General features: G+C 32.8%; 3 protein-coding genes across 4 annotated transcripts in view; 1 reads left to right on the plus strand and 2 right to left on the minus strand.

Annotated features, from left to right (window-relative positions):
- LOC132168817 (esterase-like) overlaps positions 1–1804 on the minus strand; it is a 3549-nt gene extending 1745 nt beyond the window's left edge. The window contains exon 1 of the mRNA XM_059579912.1: positions 1662–1804. Within this exon, the coding sequence (XP_059435895.1) occupies positions 1662–1804 (143 nt within the window). The remainder of the gene's footprint in view (positions 1–1661) is intronic.
- A 5953-nt stretch (positions 1805–7757) lies between these two features.
- Positions 7758–11119, plus strand: LOC132167053 (esterase-like). 2 transcript variants are annotated; one of them, XM_059577948.1, is made up of 5 exons: positions 7759–8241; positions 9436–9645; positions 9861–10030; positions 10385–10649; positions 10741–11119. In XM_059577948.1, exons 1-5 carry the CDS (start codon positions 7887–7889, stop codon positions 10995–10997), a joined length of 1257 nt encoding a protein of 418 aa, XP_059433931.1. In that variant the 5' UTR covers positions 7759–7886; the 3' UTR covers positions 10998–11119. The 2 variants fall into 2 exon arrangements, with proteins under 2 accessions (XP_059433932.1, XP_059433931.1); XM_059577949.1 differs by lacking the exon at positions 9436–9645 and having other exon boundaries at positions 7758–8241.
- A 3864-nt stretch (positions 11120–14983) lies between these two features.
- On the minus strand, positions 14984–16673 carry LOC132166735 (uncharacterized). Its single transcript, XM_059577613.1, has 2 exons — positions 16315–16673; positions 14984–15521 (listed from the first exon to the last, which is right to left on the minus strand). Exons 1-2 carry the CDS (start codon positions 16616–16618, stop codon positions 15193–15195), a joined length of 633 nt encoding a protein of 210 aa, XP_059433596.1. The 5' UTR covers positions 16619–16673; the 3' UTR covers positions 14984–15192.
- Positions 16674–18077: the final 1404 nt, after the last annotated feature.

Below are 18077 nucleotides of genomic sequence, written 5' to 3' on the forward strand. Positions count from 1 at the left end.
TTTTTAAAAAAAAAAAATTAAATAGGTGCCACGTGTCAACATCTGATTGGGAGATGGAGTTTGTAGCGTCCCACATCGCTTGGGAGTAAAAAAAAAAATGTGTTTATATAGAGCATACTCTTTTTAAATGATATGAGCTTTTTTGAGGTAAACTCAATAACAAAATTGTGCAGGATAAGGCCCATTGCTACCAGTGTAATGGGCACTCACTCAGATTGTCTCCAAATGATCCTAACCACAATCTCAGCCCAAAAACAAATGCTTAGAAGTCCCTAAATTTGAATTACAAAGAGGACAAGAGCATGGATTGCAAGTAGGTGCTTGGATTTGTTAAAATCATGGTTAAATAATTAAATTTATTTTTTTAATCAATTTCCGTTTATAAGACAATTGGGCCTTAATGGGTAATGGACATGTATAGGGTTTTTAATTTGGAGGTGATTGATGTGATATAAAGTAGATAGAAGTTTTGAATTTTTTGTATGAATTTTTTTTTTTTTTTTTGTTTAAATAGCAATAAAAATTTATTAATATGGTATAAAAAATAAAAATGTTGAAAAATTATTTATTTTATTTTATTTTTTTAAAATGAGATTTGTAGACCTTTGCCAAACATGGCCTCAAATATTTTAGAAGGCCCTTGAGATGAAAGAAAAATCCTCAGATACAACAATTTTTTTCTTATTGGAGACTGTTGCAGGGATTTTAACAGGATCCTTTGGGTCAAAAAACTAATCAAGTACAATCTTTTCCACTGTGCTTGTGGGACACTGTTGCAATCTTTTCCACATGACATGATTTCAACCCAATAAAAGCAATGGCAAAAAAAAAAAAAAAAAAAATTTCACATAATCTCTCAAACTACCATTCAATTGATAATGTCCTTCTCAAACTACCAAAAATTGTCAATGTTCCCCCAATAATGAAATTACCCTTAGTAAAATTAAAAAAAAAAAACTAAAAACTTCTAGAAAAAACCTAAAACTAACAAAAAAAAAAAAAAATCCAAACGTTGGCCAATTTTTATTTTATTTTTAAATCAATTTTATAAGAAAAAAATTAAATAAATTTCGATTTTTTTTTTATATAAAAATTGAAAATTTTCGTTTTTTTATTTTTTATTTTTGTTTTATAATTTTATTTAAATAAAAATTTACGTTTAAAAAAATAAAATTTTCGTTTAATAAAATGAAATTTTTTTTGTTTTTTAAAACTAAATAAAAAAATAGTTTTTTTTTTTAATAAAAATTTCCGTTTAAAAAAAATTGTTTTTTTTTCAAATATTATTTTTAAATTAAAATTTTTCGTTTTTATAAAAAATCAATTTTTTTTTTGAATTTATAGGGGTATTGTTGTCTTATTGAGAAATCTATATGGGCATTTTTGTCTTATTGCTAGCCTTGAGGGAACATTGTCAATGTTTTGGTAGTTTGGAGAGGACATTATCACAATTGAAAGTTTGGGAGCATTATATGATAGTTATGCGATAAAAATGCAATTGTTGTCATTACTCTTTTTAAAAATGCTTAATAACACATGTAAGAATCACATAAATTTTGAACGCATTAATTTAATAAATTAGATAAGAAAATTTTGGAGAAAAACTTTATCCATTTAGTTGTTGAGGGTTGTTATATATAAACATGTATATTATCAACTACCTTTCCGCATTAAGCATGTCCTTTGTTTTTCTGGCTGGATGAATATATGCAAATTTAATGCCCGAGAGTGAATATTTTCCAAAAGCTTTATACACATTCGATATCGGCCAAAATGTTCTTAGTGAAGGATTCTTTAGTAACATGACTATAGAGGAAGTCAATGCTTCTGTCCCCGATATAGTCAACAAATTCTCTACTAATGTTAAGGTAAATTAAGACTATGATTAATCATTCATAATGGGCTGCCTTGGGGTACCCCTATTACCCATTGCCCTGTCCGATTTCCAAAGAATTCAGGCAGGGGAAGAAAGAGAGGAATGTGGGTTTTCGGGTGATCAACTAGGTCTTCAGGTTTATTGGGGTGTGGAACCGATCGACTTATTTGGCAGTACTTTTGGACCTTTACTTTTTCTCTCATTTTCTGTTTGAATTCAAACAGGAAATTCCGATCTATTACTCCTAGGAAAAATATTTACTTTTTAAGGCTTAATTAAACAAATATATATATATATATATATATATATATATATATATATATAAAATGAGGTAACTGGATTTTGTTTTACGTTGACATGATCGATGTAGGAAATATATGATTTGGGAGGTTGATCATTTTGGATCCACAACACAGGACCAATTGGTTGCCTTCCCTATATCTTGACCAATTTTCCAACAGCTGAAAGGGACAACTTTGGTTGCGCAAAGCCCTATAATTATGTTGCTCAATATTTCAACTACAAGTTGAAGGAGGCCATAGTTCAGCTCAGGATTAGTCTTACTTTAGCTACAATTACACATGTCGACGTCTACTCTGCAAAGTACTCTCTATTCTGTGAACCAAACAAATATTGTAAGCGTTACGCGAAAATCACGTGCTTTAAAAATAGACGTTAAGAATTCTCAAGTTTATAATTTTGGTTGGAAATATATATGCATGATTTGAGCTTCCACTTGTTGCTTGTTGTGGGTATGGAGGGAAGTACAACTATAGCACTAGTGTTGGGTGTGGAGGAACAATCACAGTGAATGGAAGCCAAATATTCGTGGGTTCATGTGAACGCTTATCAGTCAGAGTAAATTGGGATGGAGGTCACTATACCAAGACTGCTAATAAGTTTGTTTTCAACCAAATTTCAACCGTAGCCTTTTCAGATCCACCTATACCCTTGACAATGGCATGTCATCGTGTTTAGGAAAATGCCCCCACTCAAAAATAAATAAAATAAAATGCCCTTGCATGTGGCATCATATTTAAAAGATTGATATTAAATATTATCAATATAAATTGTTTAGTTATTATATATATTAATGTCTAATAATTGTAAACCTAGCGCAAGCTGTAATACTCATTTCAAGATTATTAAAATGGAAAATGCTTAGGTATTATAATTTTTTTATAACCTTACATGATAGTATTTTAATGGCAAAAAAAGCTAAGAACCAAAATTTGATAGAGAAATCTAATTGCTTATTGTTCTGAAAATAACTATTCGAATCATGGAGATGGTCATATGGGATAGAATCATAGAATGGACCACTGTGAATGTCGGATTCGGATTTATGGTGATACGGTCCTAAATGCCTCACATGACTTAATAATACTAACTCATAAACATAAATTAATCCAACTCTTACTATACTAATTCCAACTCTCTTGACTCTCTTGGCGAGTCCCTACTAGGTCCCAATCAGATTCTGATGATGTCTTGACTAGGTCCCGAGTAGGTGCCAATCAGGTCCTAACCGGGTTCGGGTTGAGACCCTGTGAAGTCCTAGCGGGGTCCTGACAATGTCACAACTAGATCTATCAATTTGGGAATGAGATGCTCAAACTCGAAAAATGGTTTATAGTTTTAAAAAATAAAAATCATTTTTCAGAAATTAAATAAGCTTTTTCAGTCAAACCAAAAATATTTTTGGTTAACTATTATTTTCTGTTGCACTAAACACTTGAAAAATACGAAAAACATTATTTTTCAAAAAATCATTTTAGGCCGAAAGATACAGAGATTATGTTACTTATTTAACAAAAATAACGCATTCCAAATTCAAATTTTAAATAAAAACTAGAAACAGTATGGAATGCCAACAGAATTGACAAGATAACGTTTGTTTTCCTTGCATTCTCGGAAAGTCTTTAATTGCGGTGATTCGGTGACAGAGACTTGGATTCCTCAAGGTAAATTAATATTAGGTGTGTCATTCTTGGTCTTATTATTGATTTTTTTTTTTATTAAAAAAATTGGTGTGGGTTAATTTATTAATGTTGAGCTCTGTTTATAAAAATTGAGATTGTTTTTTTTTTTTTTTTTTAATTTTCATGTTTACTTTTTTATTTTCCTTCCTTTTCCTGTTGAATTGTTTTTTTTAAAAAAAATTAAATAATAATGCATGAAAAAAAGAAAAAAAAAGTAAAATCTACATACCCCTCTCAAATTACCACCCAATTGACAATGTCCCCCCAAACTTTCAATTACGACAATGTACTCCCTAAACTACCAAAACATTGTCAATGTCCCCCTCATTGACGAAACTACCCTTAGTAAAATTTTTTTAAAAAAATGCTAAAATTTATGGAAAAACCTAAAATAAAAATAAATAAAAATCTTTTTATTAGAAAAAAATTAAAAAATTTTGATTTTTTTTTTTTTTATAAAAATTGAAAATTTTTTGTTTGTTTTTTTGTTTTCTTAAAAAAATGTTTTCTTTTATAATTTTTAAATAAAAATTTCCGCTTAAAAAAAAATTAAAATATTTTCGTTTCAAAAAATAAAATTTTCATTTTTTAAAACATATTTTTTAAAAATATAAAAAAAATAAAAAAATGATTTTTTTAAATAAAAATTTCTGTTTAAAAAAAATCGTTTAAAAATTAAAATAATTTTTTTACAAAAATTAAAATTTTCGTTTTATTTTTTATTTTTTAATTTTAGGGGTATTTTTTTTCATATTGATAAATATATAAGGGCATTTTAATCTTTTTGCTAGCTTTGGGGTGGACATTGACAATGTTTTGGTAGTTTGAGGGGTAGATTGTCGCAATTGAAAGTTTGGGAGGGACATTGTCAATTAGGTGGTAGTTTGAGGAGGGTATGTAGACTTTACCAAAAAAAAAAAAAGTGCTTAACCCGGGTTATAGGACACAGTACTCTCCCCTTTTCTTACGGTCAGAAACATTGAATCTTGAACAGATAATTTCACAATTTCATCCCATTCCTTTCTTTTAATTTGAAAATTCTATTCACTTGAATTTGTGGACGAATATTATTCCAGATTTTGTTCATCCTTAGTTTTGTTAAATTATCAATTATTCCAAAAGTTTAAGTTGATAGAAAGAAATAAATTTAATTACTTGATCATTACTTTAACACTCTTCATGTGTGAGCTCAAATTTCATTTTAATAGGTAATGCCTAACACGTGAAATATTTAATTTAAATAGGGGTCATTTGACAGAGTCAATATTCAAACTTATGATTTTTGCCCTTGTTGGTGTATGACTTGAATGTGGCCCATCCGTTGGACTACTTATCCTAGTAGGAGAAGTAGCCGACTTATTTCTCCTCCTCCAATAGGTTTTGTTTTATGCTTTTACTTCTCAATCAAGGAGAAGTTGTTTGGTCGGCTATACACCTTATATAAGGAGCAGGCTGCCACATAGTGAAAGCGGGAGAAAAATTAGAAGCCACACATTTCATTATGATTTTCTCACTTTGTTGTGCCTTATGGAACTTAGAGAAGAAGAGAGTTTTAATTACGACTACGATTAATCATTCATAATGGGATAGCCATATTACTCATTTCCCTGTCCAATTTCCAAAGAATTCAGGCTGGGAAAGAAAGAGAGGAATGCGGGTTCTCGGGTGTTTGAGTAGGTCTTCAGGTTTCTTGGGGTGTGGGACGGACCTACTCGGACAGTAATCTTGGAACTTTACCTTCTCTCTCATTTTCTGTTTGAATTTTCTAGAATTGAACCTGAAAATCCCGACCTATTACTCCTAGGACAAATATTTACTTTTTAAGGCTTAATTAAGAAATAATATTTAAAATGAGGTAACTGGGTTTTGTTTTATGATGATGTAGGCAATATATGATTTGGGAGGTAGATCATTTTGGATCCACAACATAAGACCAATTGGTTGCCTTCCCTATATCTTGACCAATTTTCCAACAGCTCAAAGAGACAACTATGGTTGCGCAAAGCCCTATAATGATGTAGCTCAATATTTCAACTACAATTAGTTGAAGGAGGCCATAGTTCAGCTCACAATCAATCTTTCTTTAGCTGCAATTACACATGTAGACGTCTACTCTGCCAAGTACTCTCTATTCCGTGAACCAAACAAACATGGTAAGCGTTACGTGAGAATCACGTGCTCTAAAAATAGACGTTAATGCACGTAAGAATTCTCTACGTCTATAATTTTGGTTGGAAATATGCAGGACTTGAGCTTCCACTTGTTGCTTGTTGTGGGTATGGAGGGAAGTACAACTATAGCACTAGTGTTGGGTTTGGAGGAACAATTACAGTGAATGGAAGCCAAATATTCGTGGGTTCATGTGAACACCCCTCAGTTAGAGTAAATTAGGATGGAATTCACTATACCGAGATGGTTAACAAGTTTGTTTTTGACCAAATTTCAACCGGAGTGTTTTCAGATCCACCCATACCCTTGACAATGGCATGTCATCGTGTTTAGTAAAATGCCCCCACTCAAAAATAAATAAAATAAAATGCCCTTGCATGTTGCATCATATTTGAAAGATTGATATTAAATATTATCAATATAAAGTGTTTAGTTATTATGTATTAATGTCTAATAATTGTAAATCTAGCGCAAGCTGTAATACTCATTTCAAGATTATTAAAATGGAAAATGCTTAGGGTATTATAAATTTTTTATAAACTTACGTGAAAGAATCTTTTTTTTTTTTTTTTTTCTTAAAAAAAATATGGAACTTATATTGATGAAATTTCACGAACATAAAGGTCTTACATTACTAAGCATACAGCTCTGAAAAATTATAGCCAAAAGCTATGAAAGTTACAAAGTCATAAAAATGACTTTAAGCTTTCACTTTCCCTTAAATGACTTTAACCCATTTAAGGGAACAAATTTAGTTCACGCAGACTATATCTAGGACATGGATAGCCCAAATACAAAAACAAAAATAAAAAATAACTAGATACTAAAAATTCGACTGTGAGAGTTAAGCTCCTACACCGATTTACTTCATCTTCAACTCGAAGGCCCGGACAACAAATCCATCCTCATCCTGAAGGCCAGAACAAAAAAAAAACAAAAACAAAAACAAAAACCCACAAGCAGCGGAGGAGCACGGCATCGTAGATATCCCTTTGGAAGACACATTGGCTGAAAAAGACGATCAGATCGATGGTTGAAGAGACTAGATCTAGATCTAGATCTAAAGCAACTCGCAAGAAATGGAGACCAGAGGAGCCTACAGAAAAGACACCGAGCTTGGTATCTTAATGGTGAAACAAGTTAAGAATCAAAATTTGATAAGCTCACAAATTCTTGATCATTACGGTAACACTTCACTTCACGTGTGGGCTCAAACTTCTTTTTAATAGGTGAAACCCAACACGTGAAATATTTAATTTAAATGGGGAGTCATTTGACAGAGTCAATGTTAGAATTTATGGCCTTTGCCCTGATACCATGTTAAATTACCACTTATCCAAAATGCTTAAGTTAATAGAAAGAGATAAATTTAATCACTTAATCATTATTTTAACAAGTTTAAGTGGCAAAATTCTAATAATAAGCCAAGACAACTAATTGATCAAGCTTTGAAAGATAGCCATCAAAGACGAAGACTTAAAAAAAAAAAGATTCTGATCCATATATAAGATGTAGAAACCGACATGAATATTGACCCAAGTAAGTTATTTTGTAAAGGCCATACGAATTACAACACCTTTTACTATAATTCTCTTACAAATTTGATGTGAGTGTGAGTTAAGCTCTTCTTATAGACAGGTGAAGGATGAAGGGTGAAAATGCTTAATAATTTTCCGACATCATATTTGTCGATAAAAGCTGCAATAATTCTAACAATACTTTTCAAGAATTTAAACTAGTCAAATTGTGGAACATTTTTTCCTCGTAAGCTTAATTATCACTACATCTTAAAGATGAATGGGAAATTAAGCAACCTTTGACAACAAACAATCTTTCTAGATATATGCTCTTGTATATATATGATAAGATGTCCAGCTTTCCTTCCATTCCAAACATCAAGCTCCCTTCTTGGTTTCCTTTCCATTTGCATCTCTCGCTTTGTTTCTCCAAATATGGAGTCTCCTATCATTCTCAACTACTTCACAAGCTCCCTCTCTTGCTTTTGCATGATTTTATTGTATGCTTCGACACTGAACCCTGTGTTTGCTCTGGAAAATTGTACCTTTCCGGCAATCTTCAACTTTGGAGACTCAAATTCTGATACCGGTGGATTAGCTGCTGCCTTAATAACACCGACACCCCCATATGGGGAGACCTTTTTTCACATGCCTGCTGGAAGGTTCTCAGATGGCCGGCTCATTATCGATTTCATGGGTATGTTATATGTATAACCTTGACTGTTAGTCTGTTACCACACACACACACACACACACACACACACACATATATATATATAGACTACTTTCCTCATTAATGGTAGAAACTGAAGGCTGGTTTTTGGTCTGTAAAATATTGCAGAAATAGAACACAGTAGATAGATTGAATTAGTAGGCCCATCAGATACACTCATTTTCTATCTCATTGATACTTAGCCATTTGTCCTTCATATAAACATGAATACATGATTGGAAAAGCATAATATCCAGGTCAGCATATTCACGGGCTATCCTGCTGAAAACTGTCTAAGAGCAGTAACCCCAGAAGAAAACAAAAAACCATTAGGATCCATGGGGTACCAAACTCCAAACCCATTGCTTTTTTCCACTTCTTGTCAAATCCAAACCTTATATATATATATATATATCCCTTCTGGGTAGGAAAGAGCCTTGTCAAGGGTTTCTTCATGTTTTTCCTTTGTGCGGCTGATGAAAAAAGAGTGAAGCTGTAGCTTAATTAGTAGAAATGACAAAAAAAAAAAAAAAAAAAAAAAAAGGGGTTTGATTGTTAAAAACTTTTTCTAATTACCTGCTTTCTCTTTTTAAAATAAAAAATTAATAAACTACTTACAATACAAAATATTTAAAACTGTTTTTACTTTTATGCCAAATCAAAACACTTTTTCGTTTTTAAAAAGTAAAACACATTAAACTGAACCTCCCCTTCAAGTTTTATATATTGAGGTGAATTGTGTTGCTTTTTTTCTTCTGTCCATTATATTCTCTCTCATAGCTGCTAATTTCTACTAGATTTATGGGGTATGATAGATTAAGACTAACATTTAATCTTAGCCCTTCTTCAAGAGATTAACCTAGTAGCTGGTAGTGGTGTGCAGTCACAATTTTCTAGGGTTTGATAGTGAGATATGAACCTTCGTTATTTAAGGGCATAGGCCATGCTAAAATAACATTGGCCCATCTCTCTTGCCTGCTATTGAAGCAAGCACTGTCAAAAGGGACAAATCTTGCAGTCTAGACGTATTGTCTCATCCTTCACATCACTTGGCCTACCCTCTTAATTTATTGTGGCCTCAAATTAATTCCTTTTTTTTTTTTTTCATTTTTGGATGAATAATTCCCATTTCCTTACATTATTAAATTATACCTTTCGACCTTGATTGTGTGGTTACAGCAAAGAGTGTTGGTCTCCCGTATCTGAGTGCATATCTTGATTCTTTGGGAACTAATTTTAAGCATGGAGCAAATTTTGCCACGAGCTCCTCCACAATCAGATTGCCATCACAAATTATACCCGGAGGTGGATTTAGTCCCTTTTATCTCAACATTCAATACTCACAATTTGTGCAGTTCAAATCCAGATCACAAACTATAAGGGAAAAAGGTAAATTAGTTATACCCTTGCCCCCACTTTTTTGTAATAATATTTAAGACGAAATTTTTCTCCATACTAGATTGAAGGAATTTTCGCTGGTTCTATATCTGTTTGAATAATATTATATATTACACCCTTATTTCACCTGTATTTTACTATGTTAAACATCTATATTATGATCAATTACCTTTCTGCATTAAGCATGGCCTTTATTTTTCTTGCAGGAGGAATATATGCAAATTTAATGCCCGAGAAGGATTATTTTCCAAAAGCTTTATACACATTCGATATCGGTCAGAATGATATTGGTGGAGGATCCTTTAGTAACATGACTCTAGAGGAAGTCAATGCTTCTGTCCCCGATATAGTCAACAACTTCTCTACTAATGTTAAGGTAAATTAAGACTATGATCAATCATTCATAATGGGCTGCCTTGGGCTACCCCTATTACTCATGATCATTTCCCTGTCCGATTTGCAAAGAATTCAGGCAGGGGAAGAAAGAGATCAGGAATGCGGGTTCTCGGGTGTTCGAGTAGGCCCTGAGGTTTCATAGGGTGTGGGGCTAACCTACTCAGGCACTCTTGGACCCTTACCTTCTCTTTTATTTTCTGTTCGAATTTTTTAGAATTCAAGCCGAAAAATCCTGACCTATTACTCCTAGCTAGGAAATATATTTACTTTTTAAGGCTTAATTAAGAAATAATATTTTAAATGAGGTAACTGGGTTTGTTTTATGATGACATAGGCAATATATGATGTGGGAGCTAGATCATTTTGGATCCACAACACAGGACCACTTGGTTGCCTTCCCTATATTTTGACCAATTTTCTATCAGCTCAAAGGGACAGCCATGGTTGCGCTAAGCCCTATAATGATGTGGCTCAATATTTCAACTACAAGTTGAAGGAGGCCATAGTTCAGCTCAGGATTGATCTTCCTTTAGCTGCAATTACACATGTAGACATCTACTCTGCCAAGTATTCTCTATTTAGCGAATCAAACAAACATGGTAAGCGTTATGTGAGAATCATATGCTCTAAAAATAAACGTTAATGCATGTAAGAATTTTCAAGTGTATAATTTTGGTTGAAAAAATGCAGGATTTGAGTTTCCGCTTGTTGCTTGTTGTGGGTATGGAGGGAAGTACAACTATAGCAATAGTGTTAGGTGTGGAGGAACAATTACAGTAAATGGAAGCCAAATATTCGTGGGTTCATGTGAACACCCCTCAGTTAGAGTAAATTGGGATGGATTTCACTACACCGAGGCTGCAAATAAGTTTGTTTTCAACCAAATTTCAACTGGAGCCTTTTCAGATCCACCCATACCCTTGAAAATGGCATGTCATCGTGTTTAATAAAATGCCCTTGTATATGGCATATATTTGATAGATTCATGTTAAATCTTGTCAATTTAAAGTGTTTTATCATTATATATATTAATGTGTAATAATTGTAAACCAAGCAAACGTTATGTTAATACTCGTTCCAAGATTATTAATATAGAAAATGCTTGGAGTACTACAATTTTTTTACAAATTTACGTGACAATATCTTAATGGGGGAAAAAAATTAAGGAACAAAATTTGATAAATAAATTTAATTGTTTAATGGTTGAAGTGGTAATTGTCACAAGGATTACCATAAAAGCTATAATATCTCTAATAGTACTCCATTAAAATTTGAAGGAAAAGTTGTATTGACCATGCTTTTAGGTAGGTGTTATAATTATTATTTTTTATTTTTCTGAGCAATAAAGGAAACAAGGGAAGGGGATTGCAAGATGGAGTCTGTAGCGTCCCACATCGCTTGGGTACATGTGGAAAAAAAGATTTGTTTATATAGAGCATGTTCTTTTTAAATGATATAAGGACTTTTGAAGTGAACTCAATAAGCCCAAAAACAAATGCTTAGTAGTCCCTAAATTTGAATTACAAAGAGGACAAGAGCATGGATTGCAGGTAGGTGCTTGGATTTTGCTAAAATCATAATTAAATAATTAAATTTATTTTTTCTAATCAATTTCGGTTTATAAGACAATTGGGCCTTGTTGGGTAATGGACATGTATATGGTTTTTGATTTGGAGGTGATTGATGTGATATAAAGTAGATAGAAGTTTTAAATTTTTTGTATGAAAAAATTTTGTTTTATAGTGAGTTTTTTTTGTTTAAATAACAATAAAAATGTATTAATATGGTATAAAAAACAAAAATGTTGAAAAATTATTATTATTATTTTTTAAAAAAATGAGATTTGTAAGCCTTTGCCAAACAAGGCCTCAAATATTGTAACATGCCCTTGAGATGAAAGAAAAATCATCGGGATAATTACCTTTTGTTTCCATGAACTACAGTACCTTGGCACTTTCTCCCCATAAACTATCAACTATGACACATGTCCCCATCAAACTACTATCTTATGATAAAAAGCTCCATTCCGTCAGTTAAAATGGTTAAAATTGACCGTCAACGATTATGTGCAAGTCATGTGTCATTTTAAATTTTTTTCTTTCACTTTTGCCCTTACTTCAAACATAAAAAGTTAATATGTTTAGAGGGTATAAGCGTCATTTTTTTGGTTTGAAGTGAGGCAAAAATGGAAGAAAAAAATTTAAAATGACACATGACTTGCACATGACCGTTAACAGTCAATTTTAACCCATTTGACTAACGGAATGAGATTTTTTGTCATAAAATAATAGTTTAATTGGATCAAGTGTCATAATTAGTAGTTCATGAGGCAAAAGGTGATTACTCCAAAATCCTCTTATACAACAATTTTTTTCCAATTTTTTTTCTTATTGGAGACTGTTGCAGGGATTTTAACAGGATCCTTTGGGTCAAAAAACTCATCAAGTACAATCTTTTCCGCTGTGCTTGTGGGACTCTGTTGCAATCTTTTCCACATGGCATGATTTCAACCCAATAAAAGCAATGGCTTCTTTTCTTTCGTTTTCTTTTTCTTAAAATAAAAATATTAACAAACTAACTAATATTTTCTTAAACAAAATTCATATTTATATTACACTAGAACACTCTTTCAAACTAAAAAAAAAAAAAAAAAGTTGGAAAATCGAAGACAGAAAAGAGTAACAGCTTTAAGGTGTTGGCAGGCTGGCAACCAAACAGAAGATAGGAAATTGGGCGTAGAGATAAACAGAGAACTCATGTCATGTGGGCTGTCTCACTTGAAAAGAAACCAAGGGGAAGGAGATGATAAAACGAAAACAAAAAAAAAAATCCCAATTAATTCTCCAGTGCTATTGTATATCAATGCTATATAGTTAGGGTCCATTTTTTTTTTTTAGATTAATACCAAAAATGGTGAATCATCATGCTATGAATTCATATCGATGCAATAATTTTTATTGGGACCAGTTATTTAAATGAACGGCCCACAACGCGACAATATATATATATATATATAGAGTGTGTGTGTGTGTGTAAGGGCGTGTGTGGCGATGGAACAAAATACTTCAGAAAAGGAAATCCATTGGACAGGAAGTTCACCCCCCCGGCTTTATGAGGTGTGACAAAAGAACGTGGCTCTAAAAAAGTTTGTGTTGACTCAGGCTTCTCAAACAAGTTTGTTTATCTTTGGACCAAAGCAACTAAAGCAGCTGCCCTATATTGTTCTGACCAAGTTCAGCTCATGTTTGGTGGACGAGACTTGAGAGCTAGGGTTGCTGGGTCCTTTCCCACACTACTCTTTCCTATCCTACTTTGTAATAACTATTTCATTTTTACGGGTTTATTCTGTGTCTTAACTTTGTGCGTTCCACGCATGACAAAGACCCTAGCGTTAAAATTATGCATTAAATCTTGAATATAAATGAAGATGGAAACAAGCAACCACCTTTTCAACTACATGTTTCATTAATCCTTTGGATATATATATATATTAAAAAAAAGAAGATATAATTGGTCTACATATACATTCTATAGCTCGGGGGTTAGTTATGTATTTTGTTATCATTACATTAGCAGTTATCTTAAAAGTTTAAGTTGAATGAAAAAATATATATATTATGTGGACTTAAATTCTCATTTAACAAGTGAGATCTAACACGTCAAATATTTTAATTGAAATAAAAAATAAATTGAATTAGGATTTGAATTTAGGATCTCTATAATAAATCATCACTTATTTTAAAAGTTTAATTAAACTAATAGAAGATGACAAATATTTAATTTATATTCTAACAATGATTACATAATCTTGTGTTCAATTCAATATTCTATTATAAGCTCGTCCATACTTTGCATCATTGTACTTTCTATTTATCTTTTTGATCAACAATGTCAATGAGTGTTTTAAAGCTTAAGCGACTATTTTAATTGAAATTTCAGATAAATTATAGTGATTAAGGTTTGAACTGAAGATTTCGGCTCTAATATCATGTTAAACACCACATTTTTCCAAAGCCTTAAACTAATAAATTTGAATCATTTAATTAATACTTTATCGGTTTAACATAATCATAACCCTCTCCCACCCCTCCTCCTCCTCCTCCTCCCCCCAAAAAAAAAATATATATATATATAATTCGTGCTAGTATGAAACAAAATGGAGCAGCCGGTTGGCCGACCTTCTAGATCTAGTTGTAGAGTAGAGTTGTTGATGAAGGTGGGGGGGTAAGGATTGATGCATGTCCTGTCATTTTCGTCCACTCCATATGAAGCTTTTTCAACATCCATTGGGGTCCTATGGGAAATGAATATGGTCCCATGGCTGTAGGTAGAGGCTAGAGGCTAGAGCTAACACTTGGGACAAATTGCCCCACTCAAGGGCACTACTACAAACAACTTCTGCCTAATTCCACCATTCTGCACATGCAGCCCATATGGTAGCTAGAATAGTACTAGAATATTCCGCTTCATCATCACCATTTTTTAATCCCTCAAACATGTCTTTTATATATATGAAATCTAAAGCAACCTCCATTTTTGAGTGTTCTCAGAGAAGGAATAACAGATTCTCCCACCAAGACAACTATAAGACAAGTCCTACAACTGTGCATATGGGCCCTCGTGCTCCATTGCTTCCCACCATGTTACACCTAACATGATGTTTTCTTTTGAAAATTAGAAGCCTAGAAATGGATTTTTTTTTAAAAAAAAAAATTTTAAATGAAATTCGGGTAAGAAACGAGAAAGTAAGAGAAACATTGAGACCGCTAGACCCTTTCTCATTCTCTATATATATATATATATCCGAATTCTTTCAAATTCGGGTCGTTTTTATTAGACATGTATGTATGTATATATCACAAATGGGAAATCGGATCACATTTCAACATATGTTTTACAGTCTGTAATGTTGATAAAAAAAAAAAAATAGAAAAGAGAAAACAGGAAAGTTGAAGAAAGCCCCAAAGATTTGAAAGCAAAGAAAAAGAAAAAGGGACATTTTTGAGAGTGATAAAGTTATATTGACTTTACCACCATGCATCCCTGATCCCTATAATATAATACATTAAAGCTTTACATACTCTCACCAAATTTTGATATGATAGTGGAAAAGACTTTTGTGTCACTTTCTATACAACAACTTTATTCCGCGGTCTTCCTCTTTGTCAGAGTCCTTATCCACCACCCCTTCCTCACCTTCACACCCTCCACCTTGCTGCCGCACACATTGCCCTTGTTGGACCTCTTCCATCTGATGAGCTGGAACAGGTGCCCAATCCGCTTCCGCCACCTTAGAGAGACACGTGGTTTCCCATGTTCTATCACTGTCTTCGTCTCCTTGGCCTCCTTGCTGCTCAACCTCTCATAATTCTCTACACTACTATTTGTCTTCTTACACACTACTGTGTTCTTCTCCCACGATGCTACGCCGTTTTCTTCAAACTTTATTGATATAAACGAGTCTTCCAAGGCTAATTAAATTGGAACATTAATTTGTGAAAAATGGGTGCCAAAGAAACCCCCCCCAAAAAAAAAATCTCAATAATTCGTTATATATATATATAATTAACTGAAAAATTGTGTATATAGGCTACGGAGTAAAGACCTCATTTTCTTTGTTTTTTTCTCCTGAGCATGCATTTGCATATAGGGTAGCTAATGACTTGATTAGTGGAAATGACATCAAAGGGATACTCGAGATCCAAAGGGTCCCTCTTAGATCTCATTGTATATATATATATATATATGTGTGTGTGTGTGTGATCTAACAAAAGTAAATGTGAGTTTTTTTTTTATTATTATTACAACTATATATATATATGTTTGTTTAGAAGTGTCTAATGCCATAATCGATGGTATTGTTGTTGAAATATTAATTTAAATAATTAAATTTACTATTATCTATTGCCTAAATGGTATTTAACAACATTAATTCCAAGATTCAAATATAATATAAAAACCTTTTCCAACTAATTTTACATGATAAATATCACTGTTTTGTTCGGTCTCAAGCCAGTCTTGGCCGTAAATTAAAGAACACAATATGTCATGCAAATAAATAAATAAACACACACACATATATATATATATATATATATATATATATACTACACAAAAATAATTTCACACATAAAAAGATGTGATGTTAATTAGATTATCTTTTAATTAGATTATTTGGTAATTAATTATAGCAACGACAATAGGAGGAGTAGCGGCATTAATAGGGAATAATAATACAATATATATATATATATATATATATACCTTCTTGACTGGTGGAGGCATCGTGGTCGTGGTCGTGGTCGTGGTCGTGGAGGTCGTCGGAGTTGTCGGATTTCCAATGCCGGAATTCAAGACGACGGCTGAGAAAAGAACCGAGAGCAAAGATCTTGGGGAGAGTGATGGGCGGCTTCTTGTGTACGGAGCTTTGGGCTCTGCGGGTGCTGGCTCGGCCTGGCTTTGCGGCCAAGATTAGGAGCCTCTCATTCAAGCAGAAGGGGCAAACCCCTACAAGGGCTTGTTTGGGGTGGAAATAGCAGAAGGAGTTTTCTTCTCTGTACCCATTCATGTTATGGGTTTAGGAAAAAGAGAAGGAAAAAAAATGTGGATTTAAAGGGATGGAGGGAATAATTATTAAAGTTGTGGGAATTTTTTACATGGTGGAACTCATTTTATAGCTAGTGTGGAGAAAAGTAGTCCATAATCATGGCCCCACAAACATATTCAATCTCAATGGTAGTAACAGACATTTTCCTACTTTTAAGTCATTTCCACAATTCTAACTGCGTCTTTTCTTATCTTTTTAATTTTTATCTCCATGAATCATGATGAACTTACTTTTACTGAGCTTTCTCTATTGGCTCAATTCTCAAAATCATGACAATTGGCCTCCAATCTCAACAGTAAATGTATTAGTTAAGATGAATTTGGAGTTAATAAAAGGGGGAGGTGGGCTCCATTTGAGTACTGCTATATATCACTTTATTATTATTATTATTATTATTTTTTATAACGCAATCTTTCACAAAAAAAATTAATTTTTTGATAGGAAAACTACGTTGCAAAGGAGATGAGGAGGATTCTCCGTCGTTGGACATTCATATGCCCTTTTACATTAACTACCAACATTACTTGCAATACCGACAAATAATTACACCAGATTACGATCCACTTAATTAGAGGTATGAGCTTTAATTGTCTAGGAAAAAAGAAAGTTAATACTATCAACCGAGTTAACTTTTTAATTAGATATACATATTTAAGTTTGTATTGTAGTCATTGCCCTAGCTAGTAACCTTATAATGCTTTGTGCCTCTAAAAAATTAAGTTGACGAACCTAATCCTAACGAGTTAGGAGCGTTACATAATTGGTTCTACCAGGCCGCGGAGATGTGGGAGCGCAGAACCTTTGATATTTAGGAAGAGAAAGCAATTGATCAATTCATGGGGCTAAGGGGCTTTAGCTGATATCACAGTCAAGACATGAGCACCTCATAGCATGCAAAGTCGGTCCTGTTTAAAAACTTTTGTAAATGTTGATTGGGTTGTGGGGTTAGGTCAAACTTTTGGACTCCCACTTGAGATTATAGGGAGCATAAGAAAGGCTAAATGGAGTTTGCCTAAAGGCAGCTGAAGTGAGATAGTGGCTGCCTACGCAGACTGCTTGGCATGAATCTTGGAACTTTTCAAGGATGGGGGCTTTTTAAATTGTGTTGGGAAGCACATGTTGTGTTTTCTTATTACTAAATTTCAAAAATGCTAGCATTGTGCCGTACCTTTTCTCTAAGAAAAATTAACTTTGCAACAAAAACTAGCACTAGCTATATCTGTGTTATTACTTTAAAAGTGTTAGTGAGATTATAATTAGGCTCTTTAAAAATACTTATAAATCTCAATTTTACTTAGCAAGAAATTAATGTGAGACTAATTTTTTTTATCCTAGATATTTTGCATTCTTCAAATAAAAGTTTCAAAATCGAGCTCGGATATGAATTGGGTTTTACTAGATCATTAGCTCAGAAGTTGAG

Source organism: Corylus avellana, chromosome ca1 (genome assembly GCF_901000735.1).
Source record: "Corylus avellana chromosome ca1, CavTom2PMs-1.0".
Taxonomy (NCBI): domain Eukaryota; kingdom Viridiplantae; phylum Streptophyta; class Magnoliopsida; order Fagales; family Betulaceae; genus Corylus; species Corylus avellana.

What these genes read in the sequence shown, in the direction of transcription:
- LOC132167053 (XM_059577948.1), top strand. Translation starts at nt 7,887, where the DNA reads ATGATAAGATGTCCAGCTTTCCTTCCATTCCAAACATCAAGCTCCCTT. An exon ending in ACAAACTATAAGGGAAAAAG is followed by an intron (nt 9,646 to 9,860) that starts GTAAATTAGTTA and finishes TTTTTCTTGCAG; the next exon opens with GAGGAATATATGCAAATTTA. An exon ending in ACTTCTCTACTAATGTTAAG is followed by an intron (nt 10,031 to 10,384) that starts GTAAATTAAGAC and finishes ATGATGACATAG; the next exon opens with GCAATATATGATGTGGGAGC.
- LOC132166735 (XM_059577613.1), bottom strand. Translation starts at nt 16,618, where the DNA reads ATGAATGGGTACAGAGAAGAAAACTCCTTCTGCTATTTCCACCCCAAA. An exon ending in TGCCTCCACCAGTCAAGAAG is followed by an intron (nt 15,522 to 16,314) that starts GTATATATATAT and finishes CAATTTAATTAG; the next exon opens with CCTTGGAAGACTCGTTTATA.